Source organism: Gopherus flavomarginatus, chromosome 8 (assembly GCF_025201925.1).
Source record: "Gopherus flavomarginatus isolate rGopFla2 chromosome 8, rGopFla2.mat.asm, whole genome shotgun sequence".
Lineage (NCBI taxonomy): Eukaryota > Metazoa > Chordata > Testudines > Testudinidae > Gopherus > Gopherus flavomarginatus.
The window spans coordinates 68,744,175-68,761,403 of NC_066624.1; the positions used below are offsets into that span (position 1 = coordinate 68,744,175).

Sequence of the window (17,229 nt, forward strand, 5' to 3'; positions counted from 1 at the left end):
CACCTACATACTGAAATAAATAATAAATAAGAATAAGAATAAAAATAAGAATAAAAGCCAGTGATCTAGACACTGGAACTTGTTTCCTCCCTGATATTTAAATGTGGAGACTAAACTTGAGCACCTCAGCTGCTGAAGCAGTACCCTGGATAAGGTACACATCTACCCCTGCTGATCTACATATCTGCAAGTTCTTCAAGAATTAGCTGGATGGTTATTAATTCCAAGTCCCAGTATTCACATAGCCTCATTAACTCTTCAGAGAATTTCAGTTCTGCATGTCGTTTAATTGTTTGGACTCCTTAAATGTTAATTTAAGTGTAGCGGTACTACACTTGCTTTTGTATCTCTTTAAAATATATTGCAAGCAAAATGCCCTATTTCCATCACTCTGAAGTGATGGGTTCACTTTCACCTTTTGCCTCCCTATTTTTATGTCTGCATTGCTCCCACATTCATAAATCCTCCAAACCCTGTTTCATTTTAGTTTAAAATACTCTCTTTTTCAAGGCTAATTCTTTAATCTTCTAGTCAATTAAATAACTTCTAGTATTATCACATAGGTTTCTTTCCTTATGCCACCTAATTTCCTTTCATACAGAAGCAGTTATCTGATGCATCTTGTTTCTCTTCTTCAGTGACCATGTATGCGCCTATGCTGTAGCACCTTTTCCCATGACATAACACCCACTGATATATGTGTGGGGAGAGATAGCTCAGTGGTTTGAGCATTAGCCTGCTAAACCCAGGATTGTGAGTTCACCCCCTGAGGGGGCCACTTAGGGATCTGGGACAAAGTTAGTACTTGGTCCTGCTAGTGAAGGCAGGGGGCTGGACTCAATGACATTTCAAGGTCCCTTCCAGCTCTAGGAGATAGGTATATCTCCAATTATTATGATGTCTACACAATCTGCTTTCTTGAAAAATGTTAGCTAGTATAGTGCTGTCTGACAAGCCTCACCCCACTGAACTTCTGAGTATTGAGGATATTGATGAGTTGCACCAAGTTGTGAGGCTTATTTCAATGTACATAAAGTATTTCATGATCCTTTGATGGAAGTCATTTCAGACATTCAAAGTATTAGCCTTCATCTTTGTTCGAGGGGATCAAGAATAGAGAGCATCTTGGCAACGCAAATGACTAAGGATATGTCTACACTACAAGATTATTCTGATTTTACATAAACCGGTTTTGTAAAACAGATTGTATAAAGTCGAGTGCACGCGGCCACACTAAGCACATTAATTCGGTGGTGTGCGTCCATGTACCGAGGCTAGCGTCGATTTCTGGAGCGTTGCCCTGTGAGTAGCTTTCCGTAGCTATCCCATAGTTCCCGCAGTCGCCCCCGCCCATTGGAATTCTGGGTTGAGATCCCAATGCATGATGGTGCAAAAACAGTGTCGCGGGTGATTCTGGGTAAATGTCGTCAGTCATTCCTTCCTCCATGAAAGCAACAGCAGACAATCATTTCACGCCCTTTGTCCCTGGATTGCACTGGCAGACACCATAGCATAGACTCATAGACTCACAGACTTTAGGACTGGAAGGGATCTCGAGAGGTCATCGAGTCCAGTCCCCTGCCCTCATGGCAGGACCAAATACTGTCTAGACCATCCCTGATAGACATTTATCTAACCTACTCTTAAATATCTCCAGAGATGGAGATTCCACAACTTCCCTAGGCAATCTATTCCAGTGTTTAACTACCCTGACAGTTAGGAACTTTTTCCTAATGTCCAACCTAAATCTCCCTTGCTGCAGTTTAAGCCCATTGTTTCTTGTTCTATCATTGGAGGCTAAGGTGAACAAGTTTTCTCCCTCCTCCTGATGACACCCTTTTAGATACCTGAAAACTGCTATCATGTCCCCTCTCAGTCTTCTCTTTTCCAAACTAAACAAACCCAATTCCTTCAGCCTTCCTTCATAGGTCATGTTCTCAAGACCTTTAATCATTCTTGTTGCTCTTCTCTGGACCCTCTCCAATTTCTCCACATCTTTCTTGAAATGCGGTGCCCAGAACTGGACACAATACTCCAGTTGAGGCCTAACCAGAACAGAGTAAAGCGGAAGAATGACTTCTCGTGTCTTGTTTACAACACACCTGTTAATGCATCCCAGAATCATGTTTGCTTTTTTTGCAACAGTATCACACTGTTGACTCATATTAAGCTTGTGGTCCACTATGACCCCTAGATCTCTTTCTGCCATACTCCTTCCTAGACAGTCTCTTCCCATTCTGTATGTGTGAAACTAAGTGGAGCACTTTGCATTTATCTTTATTGAACTTCATCCTGTTTACCTCAGACCATTTCTCCAACTTGTCCAGATCATTTTGAATTTTGACCCTGTCCTCCAAAGCAGTTGCAATCCCTCCCAGTTTGGTATCGTCCGCAAACTTAATAAGCGTACTTTCTATGCCAACATCTAAATCGTTGATGAAGATATTGAACAGAACCGGTCCCAAAACAGAACCCTGTGGAACCCCACTTGTTATACCTTTCCAGCAGGATTGGGAGCCATTAACAACTACTCTCTGAGTACGGTTATCCAGCCAGTTATGCACCCACCTTATAGTAGCCCCATCTAAATTGTACTTTCCTAGCTTATCTATAAGAATATCATGAGAGACTGTATCAAATGCCTTACTAAAGTCTAGGTATATCACATCCACCGCTTCTCCCTTATCCACAAGGCTCGTTATCCTATCAAAGAACGCTATGATGATCAATAAAAAGCGAGGGGGGAGCTTAAAACTAGGGCTGTCAATTAATTACAGTTAACTTGCACAATTAACTCAAAAAATTAATTGCAACTAAAAAAATTAATCATGATTATCACAAGTTTAATCTCATTGTTAAACAATAGAATACCAATTGAAATTTATTCAATATTTTGGATTTTTTACATTTTAAAATATATTATAGTCTGTGTTGTAATTGAAATCAAAGTGTATATTTTTTATTACAAATATTTTTACTGTAAAAATAATAGTATTTTTCAATTGACCTCATACACATACTGTAGTGCAATCTCTTTGTCACGAAGGTGTAATTTACAAATGTAGATTTCTTTCACAACTTCTCTCAAAAACTAAACAATGTAAAACTTCAGACCCTAGAAGTCCACTCAGTCCTACTTCTTGTTCAGCCATTTACTAAGACAAACAAGTTTGTTTACATTTACGGGAGATATTGTTGTCTGCTTCTTATTTACAATGTCAGCTGAAAGTGAGAACAGGCATTTGCATGCCACTTTTGTAGCCAGCATTGCTAGGTATTTACATGCCAGATATGCTAAACAGTCATATGCCCCTTCATGCTTTGGCCACCATTCCAGAGGACATGCTTCCATGCTGATGATGCTCCATTAAAAAAATAATGTGTTAATTAAATTTGTAACTGAACTCCTTGGAGGAGAATTGTATGCCCCCTTATCTGTTTTACCCACATTCTCCCATATATTTCTTGTTACAGCAGTCTCAGATGATGACCCAACACATGTTGTTCATTTTAAGAACAATTTCACTGCAGATTTAACAAAATGCAAAGAAGGTATTTGTGAGATTTCTAAATATAGCTACAGCATTCAACCCAAGGTTTAAGAATCTGAAGTGCCTTCCAAAATCTGAGAGGGACAAGATATGGAGTATGTTTTCTGAAGTCTTAAAAGAGCAACACTCTGATACAGAAACTACAGAACCCGAACAACCAAAAAAGAAAATCAACCTTCTGCTGGTGGCATCTGACTCAGATAATGAAAATGAACATGCATCAGTTCACACTGCTTTGGATTGTTATTGAGTAGAACTCACCATCAGCATGGACACATGTCCCCTGGAATGATGGTTGAAGCATGAAGGGACATATGAATCTTTAGCTCATCCGGCACATAATTTTTTTGTGATGCTGGCTACAGCAGTGCCATGCGAATGCCTGTTCTCACTTTCAGGTGACATTATAAACAAGAACCAGGCAGCATTATCTCCTGCAAATACAAACAAGTTTGTTTACCTGAGCGATTGTCTGAACAAGAAGTAGGATTGAGTGGACTTACAGGCTCTAAAATTTTACATTGTTTTATTTTTGAATGCAGTTTTTTGTACATAATTCTACATTTGTGAGTTCAACTTTCATGATAAATAAATGGTATTCTCTTACTGTTTAACAGTGCAATTAATCGCATGATTATTCGCAATTAGTTTTTTATCACACAATTCATTACAATTAGTTCTTTTAATTGCTTGACAGCCCTAATTAAAACCCATAATTGTGCAAAACTGAAGATTTTCATAGCTACAAATTGATTTTTTTTTAAAAAAGCATAGATATATATTGAAATTATAAAAACATGAAAACTGAATTCTTCCAAGCCTGCACATGAGCAAGAATGAATGTCATCAGTACTTAATACACTTCTCATTCCACACATCAGTATAAACCAATACTTGGTACAACATGATATGCAATCATACAGGTTTGTTTCTTTATAGTTTAATGGGTCTGCAAGCACATGGAGTAGAGTTCATATACTCAGGTAAGTATATTGGTATCTGGTGCAATATAGCTGTAAATATTAGTGTTTTTTAGTTAGTATTAAAATAAGGATGACGTGGGTCAGTCACTTTAGCTCCAGGTTGATTATTAGCTTTGTTTTATGTATGTTATAAGCAGTTTATTGGCTAAACTTAGCCATGTGTGAAGCCAGTTTTGGGCAGAGCATTTCCCAAAAGGGCATGTTTTGCTGTCCATTATAATTCTGTTGCTATTTTGAAAGTTCAAGCACTAGCGATTGTATGAGCTGAATTTGCTGCCTGGAACGTGTGCTGAGTGAACTCTGAGAAGTCCCAGCATTAAGTCCCAAAGGTTGACACACTGTGAACATGTGTTGAAAAAATGGCAGCATGTGACTAAGATACTGCTGTCCACAGCACAGCCAATGCTTGTGTACACAGCAATGTATATTTCCTTAGACCAAGGTTTTGATTTTTTTTTTTGAGTGAATCTATGTTCAGCAGAGTCCCTGCCTACAAGCTAGTGCCTGGTACACACCTACATGAAACTAACATATTTCTTCAAAAATCCACACCTAAAGTTTCATATAAACAAGACTTACAAGAGGGTCAGAGGATTTCCAAATTATTCAGAATAGAACTGTAGCAAAAAGGACCATCCTAAAGTTGAATGCATCACTAAAAACAACAAACCAAATGTGGCTAACTATGGATCTTATTGTTATTTTATGAAAGGGGGATACTACAGCAGGAACACTATATAATCGTTGCCCGGTCATAAGTGCTGTTAACATAACTAGTGAAGACATTAAACGTTCACAGATGCAATGGATAGATGATATTGTTTTTGAAACACTGAACACAGGGAATTATGTAGTCTATGTAGACAGCAGTTGAATCATATTGAGTGCCATACAAATAAGGGTATGTTCACACTACAGCGGTTACAGTTGCACTACTACAGTGCAGCAGCTGCACTGCTGGAGCACCATAGTGTAGAAGCTTTCTCTACCAATGGAAGGGGCTTTTTCCATCAATGTAGTTAATCTGCCTCTTCCATCAACCTAGCTGCATCTACAGCGGGGGTAAGGTCAACCTAACTACATCACACAGAGTGAAATTTTTTACCGACTGAGTGATATAGCTAGATTGATCTAATTTTTAGGTACAGACCAGTGTTAAGTAGTGCTCATATTATTTATAGGTGTTATTTGTTCCCTCTGCAACAACATGCTAGCTAGTAAGGCAAGCTTACAGTTGGTGCTGTTCTCAGCACTGTTTCTCTCAGAGGTCAACAAGTGCAGACAAGAGCATCTTAATGAATCTTAGCTTATTCACTATGGGTCAAGTTTTGTAGTTGATGTATATAGCTGTAAGGGGCCCACAAATCACATAAACAATTTCCATATTCAGCTAATACTGGGAAGGAGTGGCCTGGCATGGAAAAGAGGGAGTCAGGGGAACCACTCCCATGCAGAGAGAGCACCTATTGCTGTTGGCAGATTCCCAGCAGTGCAGTTTGCTGCACATTTAAGGTTCAGTTGTGGAAATTTTACCCATGCTGTTGAGCACTCGCCCATTGAAGTTAACATGAGTAAGGGTTCCAGCAATCAAGTCCTTAGTAGGTTGTACAGAACCTACTTAGGAAAGGTATCTATTCAATATGTGACATGGGCATCCACATAGGTAGCTATACACTGGAAGTGACATGAGCAGAGCTCTCAACTCCTCTGGCCCTACAGAGATTAGGATTTCTGGTATCTTAGCTTCAGCATGGAGCTGTGCCAGTGGGTCCCTTCAACACTGTTGGTGGCCTTACCTTAATATAAAAAGAAAGAAAAAGAGAAGTTATGTTATTTTTAGATCAGCCTTAATGGCTACAACGCAGTGTGGGTCTGAATTTTGAGACTGGAAATGTGTAGCAGAGACCCCACTGTGCTAGGTGCCGTACAAACACAGAACAAAAAGATGGTGCCTCCCCCATAGTAGCTTAGAATCTAAGCATAAGTTAAGTGACAAAGATGGATATGGACAGACCAATGGGCCCTGTCCTGCCTTTAGTGTTAAAGCCGAAGTAAAAGGGGTTGTCCAGGAGTGTTGAGGCAACTGATGATGGAGTCATACTCCGGCACTCTCTGGAGCAGCAAGGAAGCTGATTAGCAGATACAATTGCAGGTCCCATTTGTGACTGGCACTATTGTATGTAATCTGAAGACAAGAGCTCTGACTGAATTTGATGCAGGGACTGAAATATCAATCGCACAAGGATACTTTTACACAAACGGTGCTCAGAATATCAAGCTGACTGCCAGAGAATCAGCAGCACCAGAAATATAGGCAGCCATTAATTAATTCAAGAGGGGAGCCAGAAGAGTAAGAAAAACAGGTAAAGCATTTTAAATAAGTTTTAGAGGTTAAGATGACAGGATACCACTGTACCATGTAATCTTAAAACAGGGCTTTCATAAATCAGGGTTTTGTTCTTTCTACCTGGAACATTTGAGACAAAGAGATACACTTCAGGGAACAGAAGACTGGGCCATTCTGGATACTGAGTGCCTCATAATACCCCTTGGCAGCTCAGCTCAGCTAAAAGATGGAGTTAATGGGATGCAGAGTAGTTGCTATTGGGCTTAGCTGCTGAGACCAACAGTTAGCCTCCATTTTGGAAGGTGCGGTTCTGGATTGCAGTCAACACCACGCTCTGGTTGGTCTTATGTTAGTTATGTAAAATGTAAATAAAAGACTTTAGTGAAATAGGTCTTCAAGCCTTAAAAAAGAAAAAAGAAAAAAGAAAAGCACACACTAGGAATAGTAAAAGGCAAAGCAAAGAAGCCTTTTAACATACCCAGAGCCCCCACCCCAGACTGATATTTTACAATTAAAAGTGCTTTTCAATGGAATGTTTCTTCTGACTATTACACCTGACCAGAATAACCACAAAGTGGTGCTTTGCCAGGGATACGGATCTTTTACAGATTCTGAGGTACAGAGACTAACAAAGCTCAGCATACAGACAAAGGTTTTTCAGTCATAAGGGAAGATAAATTACATCAAACAGTTTAGAGCAGAGCAACCAGACCAAACACACCAAGACTGAACTGGTTGGGACACCACACAAACTTAACTACATGTATGCAACAGCTAAGCAGGAGGAATAGCTCAGTGGTTTGAGCACTGGCTTGCTTAAACCCAGGGTTGTGAGTTCAATCCTTGAGGGATTAGGGATCTAGGGCAAAAATTGGTCCTGGCAGGGGGCTGGACTCCATGACCTTTCAAGGTCCCTTCTAGTTCTAGGAGATTGGTATATCTCCAATTAATTTTAATTTTTTTTTAATTTGACACAGACATGATGTCCCTACAAAAAAAAAAAACAACAAAATGTATATCTTGGAGAAGCAATTTAAACGTGGTAAACTTGGGATAAAAGAGTTCAGCATGTGGCTCAACAAGGAAGATAGGTTTAGATCCAAGGTTTACATTTAAAGTGAGCTGGGTAGGATGGGGGAGCCAACATAGCCCCAAAATAGAAAGCACTGATCTGCAGAGGTGGCTCTTGGTATTTTGCTGCCCCAAGCACGGCAGGTAGGCTGCCTTCGGCGGCATGCCTGCGGGAGGTCCCCGGTCCCGCAGATTTGACAGCACGCTTGGGGGAGGTCCGCTGAAGCCGCGGGACCAGCGGACCCTGCGCAGGCATGCCACTGAAGGCAGCCTGCCTGCCGCCCTCACGGCGACCAGCAGAACACCTCCCACCGCTTGCCGCCCCAGGAACGTGCTTGGCGTGCTGGTGCCTGGAGCCGCCCCTGTTGATATGAATTATAGGAAGATTGCTGCAGCTGAGGGCGCATTATGGAAGTATCTATTTGAACACTGAAACTGATGAAGTTACATAATTGGGTAAACCTAGCACTTCTTGTAGAGCACTGTATGTGCCGCTTAGACCTTTCTAGATTCTTTCACACTGGGATGAAATGCTTTGCTTTAATGACAGGCCTGCTGCAATATGAATGGAAAGACCATCTCATTCTGGCTGTTTCTATGGGAAAGTTCAGGGGTTCAAGAGAGAGCTCATTTCTCAAATTTCTCTGAATGGAGAACATCTGGTTAGGACTGTTACACCAGAGAGTGATTTCATCCCTTCCAAATACCTTGGCAACAGCTTGCAAGTTTGCCATGTCATCTAGTCTTCAAGGTATGAGCAAGTAGAAAGTGTGTGAGGACCCCTGGGTATCATACAGCTATCATGATAACAATCCCACTGTAAACAGATGACAGGCGGCTAATGGTATTGCTCACATGTGTTCTATGGAGTGGAGATGCCAAAAAATTGGAGTTTTCATGAGTGGTGCAATTTCATTCATGGCAATTGGAACATAACCAAAACCCCAATATTTTTATCTGATTTCAGGTTAGATATAGTCATACTGACCTGCAGCTGCACGTTTGGCAACAGAAGGCTATCAGCAAATCTGCACTGTACTAATAACTGTAGCAATAAAGCCCAAGCACATATCAGCCTTAATTGTTTAGCTGGTCTTAACAGATTGGAGCTTCAGTACTCGGAGAACAACAGAAGTTCTGTTTTTGACGCATTAGTGGTATTAGTGGCAAATCTGTACTGGTGCCTTGTTTACTACTCTACCAGCTCCATTAGATGTGGACTGAGACTCACTGTAGGAGGCTCCTTCTTTTGAATGACTCGGTGTCACTGAATAAAATAGGTTACACATTAATAAGAGGGTAAAATTAGTTTTAACCATGGCAGTCAACCATTTTCCTGTGGTCACCACTTTAAGAAGTCAGTGTGACAGATGTGGCAAATTCCTGCAATATCCCTGGTGGGGAGAAGGGGAGGAACCTTATTGGATTAGGTGTAAGAATTTTTGAAGTCCATTGTATTAAATGCAAAGGTTATGTATTATTGTGGGCACTGATGATCAAAGGAGTACATTGAACAAGACAACAGATTAGCATGGTCTTTTGGGACAGTATATGTGAAATGAAATTACTGGGGACTCTCTAGAGAGAGGTGAATGCAAATACCTTCTGCCAGTTCTGCAAAAACCTCCCCTGAGGAAGGGACCATTGTCCTCAGAATACCTGTTCCAGAAATCTGAAGCTCAAAGGCCCAAGTTGTGTAAAGAAAGAGGCTGAGCTGCGCAGTCACTCTGTTTGTTCTGAGCTAAAGCAGTTATGAACTTGTAACCACAGAAAAAACCCTTGGAGAGGTTTGCAAGACTGACTCCTATCAGAGCCTCTCCTGGAGCTGGGGGCTGATCTCTAGTAAGCTTATTAGTATATGTGTAGGCTCCTTTATTGTTATTAATATGTTTTCTCTGTAATGCTTTTGCCTTAAGAATAAATGTGCTTGCTTAGAAAGAGCTGTCTGGTAACTTTCAACTGCTGACATTTACAGCTGTTCATAGTCTTCAGAGAGAAAGCAAAGTACAGATTCTGACCCATTTAGCAGGGCCAGCTCCAGGCACCAGCATTCCAAGCTGGTACTTGGGGCCGCAATCTGCAAGGGGTGGCAGTCCCTGTTATTTTGCCCCCAAGCAGCATGCCAAATTGCCGCCGTGGACGACGGGGCAGTCCGTGTGCCCTTAGGGCGACATGCACATTTCCGCAGTGGCAGCAATTCGGCAGCAGCTTCCATGTTTAGTTGTCCGCAGCGGCTTCAGCTAAACATAGAAGCTGCCGCCAAATTGCTGCCACCGTGGAAATGCGCCTGCTGCCCTAAGGGCACACGGACTGCCCCTGCCACCCGCGGCAGCAATTTGGCGCGCTGCTTGAGGTGGTGAAAACTGTAGAGCCGGCCCTGCCGTTTAGGCAGTAGTGTGTGACAGTCAGCATTATCAATCTGTATTTTGTAGTATTATACTTGAACGAGCACAACAAAATATGATGGTAAATACAAATACTACAGTGTGGAAAATGCCAATTTGATTTTAAATTGTTACCATTGTTTAAAGACTGACCAATCAGGCTGACCAAACACCCACATATATGTGTCTCTCCTGTAGTGAAGTGTTATACTTTTGATTTTTGTGTGTGTACTATATGAAAACTAAAATCATTTTCCTAATAAGAATTGTGCCTTGGGCACAGGATATTTTAAGACATTTTAATTAAAAAGTTACTGTAGCTAGTGAGAAAAATCAGCAATTAAAATCAAATGGATGCATAATATGTGATATTGTCAAATATAGCCTTACATTTTTCTTGGCAGAAAGGAAGGAAAATAACATAAGTCCTTAAATTAACTCTCATGTGAGGCAGAAATCTTGAGCTGCAGAGTTTTCAGAATATATCTGCTGTTACATATTCTAAGCCACAAGATGGCATCTGATCTTCTGAAATCTAGAGCTGCATCCAATTTTGTGCCTACTTTAAACATGCAGTGATGGAAATTGTGATGCCATTCAAGTTGTAATCTGTGGCAAATCTACTTGGCCATTGGCACATATCTGTTGGAGGTCTAATTGGAGTAAGTGCACATGCAAGCTAGGCCTGCAATTTTAATACAAACCTAGGTGCCTGATTTTTTGAAAAATGAGGCTCGTAATATATTAATTGTCCTGTAACTCACTCTGAAGTTGCAGTGTAATGGAACAAATCTCCAGCAAGTTTTCTAGCATTACAACCCAAGAATGGTCAATAGTTAGAAATTAAATCAATGTGTTTGCTGAACACTGGTTATGGTGCTATAGCTGGACCTTCAAAATGATCTGTCTATTGTGCCAGAGCCCAGCCTCCCTGTGCAGAATAAAGAGGCTGGGAAACTGGCATAAACAGCCAGCCCAGGATGCTCCTGGAGGCAAAGAGCCAATACAGCTGGAACTACACTATGAAAACCCTCCAGCCAAAATCAGATTAAAGTAATTTGTGGTCCTAAGCACACCACATCATTGGTCCCCTTATGGCTCTTCCCCTTTAACCCCACCTCTTTGCCATGGCCCTGCCCCATTGTGGAGTAGCAGGGGGATCATTTCCCTCCCAGAGGCAGGAGCAACAGCATGGTGCATCCTTCTCCCTACATGATTTACAGCTTGAGAGAAGCAGGGACAGCCAAATAACCCTTTCCCAAGAAAGAGCCCCCCAGTACTTACTCCTGAAGCCAGAATGTACCCGATTGGGTGGCTGGACCCACTGACACTCTTCTCCTGCAACATAATCATCTACTATGGTAATACTGGCAAAGCTCTTCAGAGCAGCAAGCGTTGGCATTAACACCCCATTGAGATATGTGCAAACAGTTCACACCTCAGACCAATCACTTCAGGTTGTCTGTGGATGTCTTTGCTATGGTTACACTTGGGTCACTTTTTCAAAGACAGACAGTCTACAGACTTAGTCTGTGCCCCAAAGTTCACAGAACATAAACACAATTTGTAAAGTTCCTACCACAATTTAGGCACATACTGTATAATTAGTCCACAGGGAAGTACTCTCATATGGCTTTGTTTACATTTCCAATAGTTCTGGCACTCGACATCCAGCATCTTCCCCACCCCAGAGGCAAAACTTTTTCCAGTGGGTATTTCGAGTTTAGAAATTACCCAACTTCTCTGGGTGTTTTGCAATTAACGAATAGTGTCTCAATCTGCTCACATTTCAGCCATTGTCACCTGTCATAGAGAACAAATAGGGTACAAATATTTGATAACAGGCTCTTCAGTCAAGCAGAGAAAGGTACAACACGATCCAATGGCTGCAAGTTGAAGATAGACAAATTCAGACTGGCAATAAGACACATTTTTAACAGTAAGGGTAATTAACCATTGGTATGATCTGCAAAGGGCCATGCTAGATTCTCCATCATTGGCAATTTTAAAATCAAGAAAAGATGTTTTTCAAAAATATCTTCTCTAGGAATTATTTTGGGGAAGCTCTCTGGCCTGTGTCATAAAGGAGGTCAGACTAGATAATCACAATGTCTCTTCTGGCCTGGGAATCTGTGAATCTAGATTATTTTAATGGAGAATAATTTTGATAGGTTAACTGAGCAGGGAGTGGTTAGTATTGGGCAAAGCTTGCTGTCAGCTCAAAACCTGGCCAGTTTTGAGCTAGTCTCTCAAGTTGGAAGTCAGACTATTTGCAAAATTTGCAGAATTTGCTCCACAGTCGTAGACGATTAATTGTATCTTCTTCTCATCCATAAAATGCTATACCTTACAAAGAAGCTGTGAAGCTATATTAATACTTGTAAAAGTGCTTTGAAATTCACAGATGGTATATGTTATAGAAGTTCAATAATAGATATACTAACATAGTGGTCCACCTCACCAAACAGCATAATGCAGTGTGACATACAATTACTATAGGACATAGAGCATTATTATAGGTAGGGTGTATTTAGAGTGACTCTAGACCAAGCTTCAAGCAAACCCCTCACTTCCCAAGAGGTTCCAAGGAAAAGTTTGTTTGTATGTTTAACTTATAACTTTCTTGTTTCAACACCAATCCTGACAAAATCCAACCCTTCGGACTGAGTTTTACTTTGAGATTTAGTTCATTCAACTCAAAGTGACACTCACCCATGCTGAACTCATTGAACAAAACAGTGTATTATACTCCCGAAACCCAAAATGACCAGGTTTACCCCAGCTACAGTGGTCACCACAACAGATCACATATGCCCCAGTTTTACTAGGACAATCCCTATTTTTCATCTAGTGTTCTGGTGTCTTAATATTTGGGGATGCCCATTTCGCATACAAAAAAATAGATGTTTTGATATCTACAAAATGTTTAAGATATTTTTCCAAGCCAACATAAAATGTTTACATTGACGACCCCTGGATAGCAAGTGTGCGTTTTGTGCCAACCATTATTCAAGTCCAATGTTGTCACCTGACAAGCTTTGGCATGAGCCTGATGAGTCAATAATTCTGTGCAACCGATGCAGAAAAATCCTCCTATTCTGTTCTCAAAGGAGTCTGTCTGTCTGTGTCCCCCTCACTTCCACTCTCTATAACAGCATAAAGGGGTCAGTATTTTTTGATCTAGTTTGCTATCCCAAACAGAACTTTCCAACCAAATGGAGCCGGTTAAAGAAAGGAATTAGAATGTAGAGCAGGTGCTTATTTGCAATCCTGCAGCATGTTGCTACATACATTACACACTTATTTTTAAAATGCAGTCAATTTATTATAAAAAGGATGGTGAAAGCAGGTCCAAGAGATGGGCTGCATCACAGCTACCTGTTTAAAGATCAAAGTGAAACATTTCCCTGTTTTGAATGTGGAGACACTTGATTTCCCATTTAAACTTTCCATAAAGATGCAGTTTCAGCAATGTTCTGTGGTACATTACTGCTGATTTTACACTAGAGTAACAATTCCACAGAATATCTAAGTAGTAAGTTGGTTTGATTTGAAGATGTATAATTAAAAATGGCAGTACAATGGAAAGTTAGTTTTCATACAATTACCAGCATTTTATTCTCTAAGGAATTGCCTTCAAGTTAGCATAATTCCCTACCGCACTCTAAATTATGAAAGCACTTTTGACCAGTAATCAATCCAATAATTGTTAGTGTTTAAACTTAACCTTCCTTACACCTTACATTTCTGATCATCTATCCGGCATACCAATGTACACATCTAACAAATCCTGTCACAAACATTGACACTGCAATGCTTAAGTGCTATCCCACTGATTAGATTTTGTTCTCAAACCTCCAACTGTTAGTTTTATCGATCAGTTGACAGTAAAAGAAGTTCAGTCATATAATTGTACAATTCTATCATGCTATTTGACATCAGGTATAATGAAACTGCACCAGGATAATTTAGTTTCCCTTACTTAACTTCTGAATTTGGGAAGGGTATGTTAACAGAATAGGTAACTACCTAAGATTATGCTTATCTGCAACATTTGATGTTCTATTTTATTTAAACAAAATATTTTTCGATGATGCTTTTGTCCCCTGTCACTTTTGCTTAAGTATGTTTAAAGTGTAATAAAGCCTTCAGGGAAATGTAAGAATAATGAATTCCAATTGGTTTGTGTCTCAGAAAATGCATCACTGGATCTGTTGAAAGTTGCTGCCAACTACTCCCTGTTTCTGAAAGTGGCTTGGATCGTAAAAATCTGCTGCTTGAATTAATAACAATTTCCCTGGTTCAAAACCTCAGAAAGTGTTTTCCATTTCATTGTAGCAGAACATAACTTTCTAGAATTCAAAATGTTAATACAAAGCTAGTGAGTGCACTTAGTTACTGGGCATCAGTCACTGCAACACAGTTTTTCCCATTCCTGTACAAAGTTTTCTCAGCTAGTTTCCTTCTTGGCAAAGCACGTGCATGCTTAGGAAAAGTAAAAAATTGCTTACCTTGAAGAAGCTCCGAAGAAAATACATTATACTTAGCATTTTTGGAGGTTTAAAAAATGAGGAATCGTTCAATCCTTACAACATCCGAGGCCTGTGTGAATTCCTACACTCCTGCTGTGTCTTTAGTTACATGCTTTCTTGTTGCTATTTTGGACAGTCTTAGTACAAGAGAAGCATATGAGCCATGCCAGGAGCTTATGCTAAGGAGTTGCATAACAATTAGGGCTTATCTGTGCTGTGCTGTACAGTACAGCAATGCAAACAGGTTTGTTCACAGTTTACTGGCTCCAGAGCATTTCTACTAGGCATGCCCAGAGTGATGCCATTGTATTTGCTAAAGAAACTAAAGCAAGAATGGCTGTTTGTGAGCTCTGCTAAAAGAACTGGTAACCAGTGAAACTAGAAAGCACAGCACATGTTCACTTACATTCCCTCCCAGCTTCTGTTTTTGCCAACAGCAATCTCAATTAATGGGTATTAACCTTACTACAGTCATTTAAAGGGGGAGAAGACAACAGCATGAGCTCTCTGTCTATCCCTAATGGTGAAGGCAACTGGAAGGAACGTTGCATTTTGCAGTTCGGTATTGTAGGGTAAAGACAAATTCAGTTTACGTTAATTTTTTTCTCCCCCATACATCATGAGATTATGTAGGCTTTTATTTATGCCTCTTTAGTAGGTAATTTATGTCTTTATGCTTTTGTAGTAAAGGATCTGTCCACATTTTGTTGCGAGCTTTCGAGATTTATAATTTACTCAAAATTAAAGGTATGTAAATGAGGTTGCAGCTGCCTGGGGGTGGCTAGTGGGCTGTCCCATCCCCAAGGGGGTGGACTGGAAGTGGAGTGGAGAGGCAGGCAAGGTAGGTGTGGGGGGAGGGGGAGCGGGAGAGGGAGGAGAGGGGTGTCTCACTACATGGCACTGGCCTTCAGACCTGGCCCGACCTAGGACAGGGATCAAAGCCCATCTTGCTCCGTGCTCAGCTCCAGCCTGCCCATGGCGTGACCCTGACAACATATGGCGATTAGGAACCCCAGCCTGGCATGCCCCAGAGCAGGTCCCAGCAGACCCAATGGAAGCACTGCAACACTGGCTACTGCGGAGCTGAGACTAAGATCCACCACTTGCAGCATGAACAGTCATAAGAGGGGGCTCTGCCCCAGAAGGAATCAAGCTCAGACCAGGATCCATCACAGTATCACAATTTCTGTGCAGTCCATGAAATCTGGGGTTGTCAACCCTCCAGGATTGTCTGGGAGTCTCCAGGAATTAAAGATTAATCTTTAATTAAAGATTAGGTCGTGATGAAACCTCTAGGAATAGTTCCAACCAAAATTGGCAACCCTCATGGTTTACACAGGACCTTATATATAATGTCTCAGACTGGGAACACTTATACATTATTTCAATTATCAGGCACCAGCAGCCTAAATCTGTTTTTCATTAACGATAGCTGGCATTGAGTAGTTCAGCCATTCAAAAGTCATACCAATAAAACCTTTACAACAAGCAACATATTCTCTGTCTCAGTGCACAGTATGTGTGCATCGCTGTGCAATCACTCACTCACTGCATCACCCTGCACTTCATCCATTAATCCATCTCCTCTGGACTAATTCTAACATTCCAAACCCCTGAGCATCTTCAGACAGCCACCACCAGGGCTTTGGAGTGGAGCCCGGAGCTGGAGTGCGGAGCAGCTCCGGAGCAGTAGAGTTGCAGGTTTTTGCCTGGAGCTGGAGCGGAGCCGGAGCCCAGCTCCAAAGCCCTGGCCACTACAGTATTTTAAAAAAAAACTAAACTGCTAGATCTATGTTTTGATTACTGTGGTAACATACATATACAGGTATCTGATGGGCAAGTCCCATTTAGCCATTTACACACTCACAATAATTGCATGTGCAGAAAGAGTAACAGCACAAGAAAGTTAGGATTGTGATTGTTCATGTCACTGCACACCTAACTTAATAGAAACCAGGAAAGCAATTTGGTTTGAGTGTTTGCATTAGCCTGCAAATGCAATACAAACTGTTGTTTAAACTGCATAGTGTGCACTGGTTACCAAGTGAGAGCTTCGCTTTACGAAGTTGTCTTCCTAGCTCTTGCAAAAGGGAAAATTCAAAACATGGTGCTTTTCTTGAAGCCCCAGGTCCTGGAATCATGAACCTCAGCTTTCATTTTTTTGTTTTAAAGAAGTACATTTCTAGCCCTCATGGTTGGGCGGAAAAATGCCAAAAATACAGCCCCCCAAAAAAGGCTCAAAGCAGAAGGCAACTAAAAACCTAAAAAGTATCTTTAAAATGTCTATTTTGGAGACCTGAGTCATGATTTTTGAATACTCCTGGTTGGCAATATTGACATTTGTGTTGTTATGTGGTCTAA

General features: G+C 40.9%; 1 protein-coding gene across 1 annotated transcript in view; it reads right to left on the reverse strand.

Annotated features, from left to right (window-relative positions):
- Nucleotides 1–15,170, reverse strand: part of LOC127056308 (uncharacterized) — a 279,257-nt gene extending 264,087 nt beyond the window's left edge. The window contains 1 exon segment of the mRNA XM_050963972.1: nucleotides 14,848–15,170. Coding sequence (XP_050819929.1) covers nucleotides 14,848–14,886 — 39 coding nt within the window. The 5' untranslated portion in view covers nucleotides 14,887–15,170.
- Nucleotides 15,171–17,229: the final 2,059 nt, after the last annotated feature.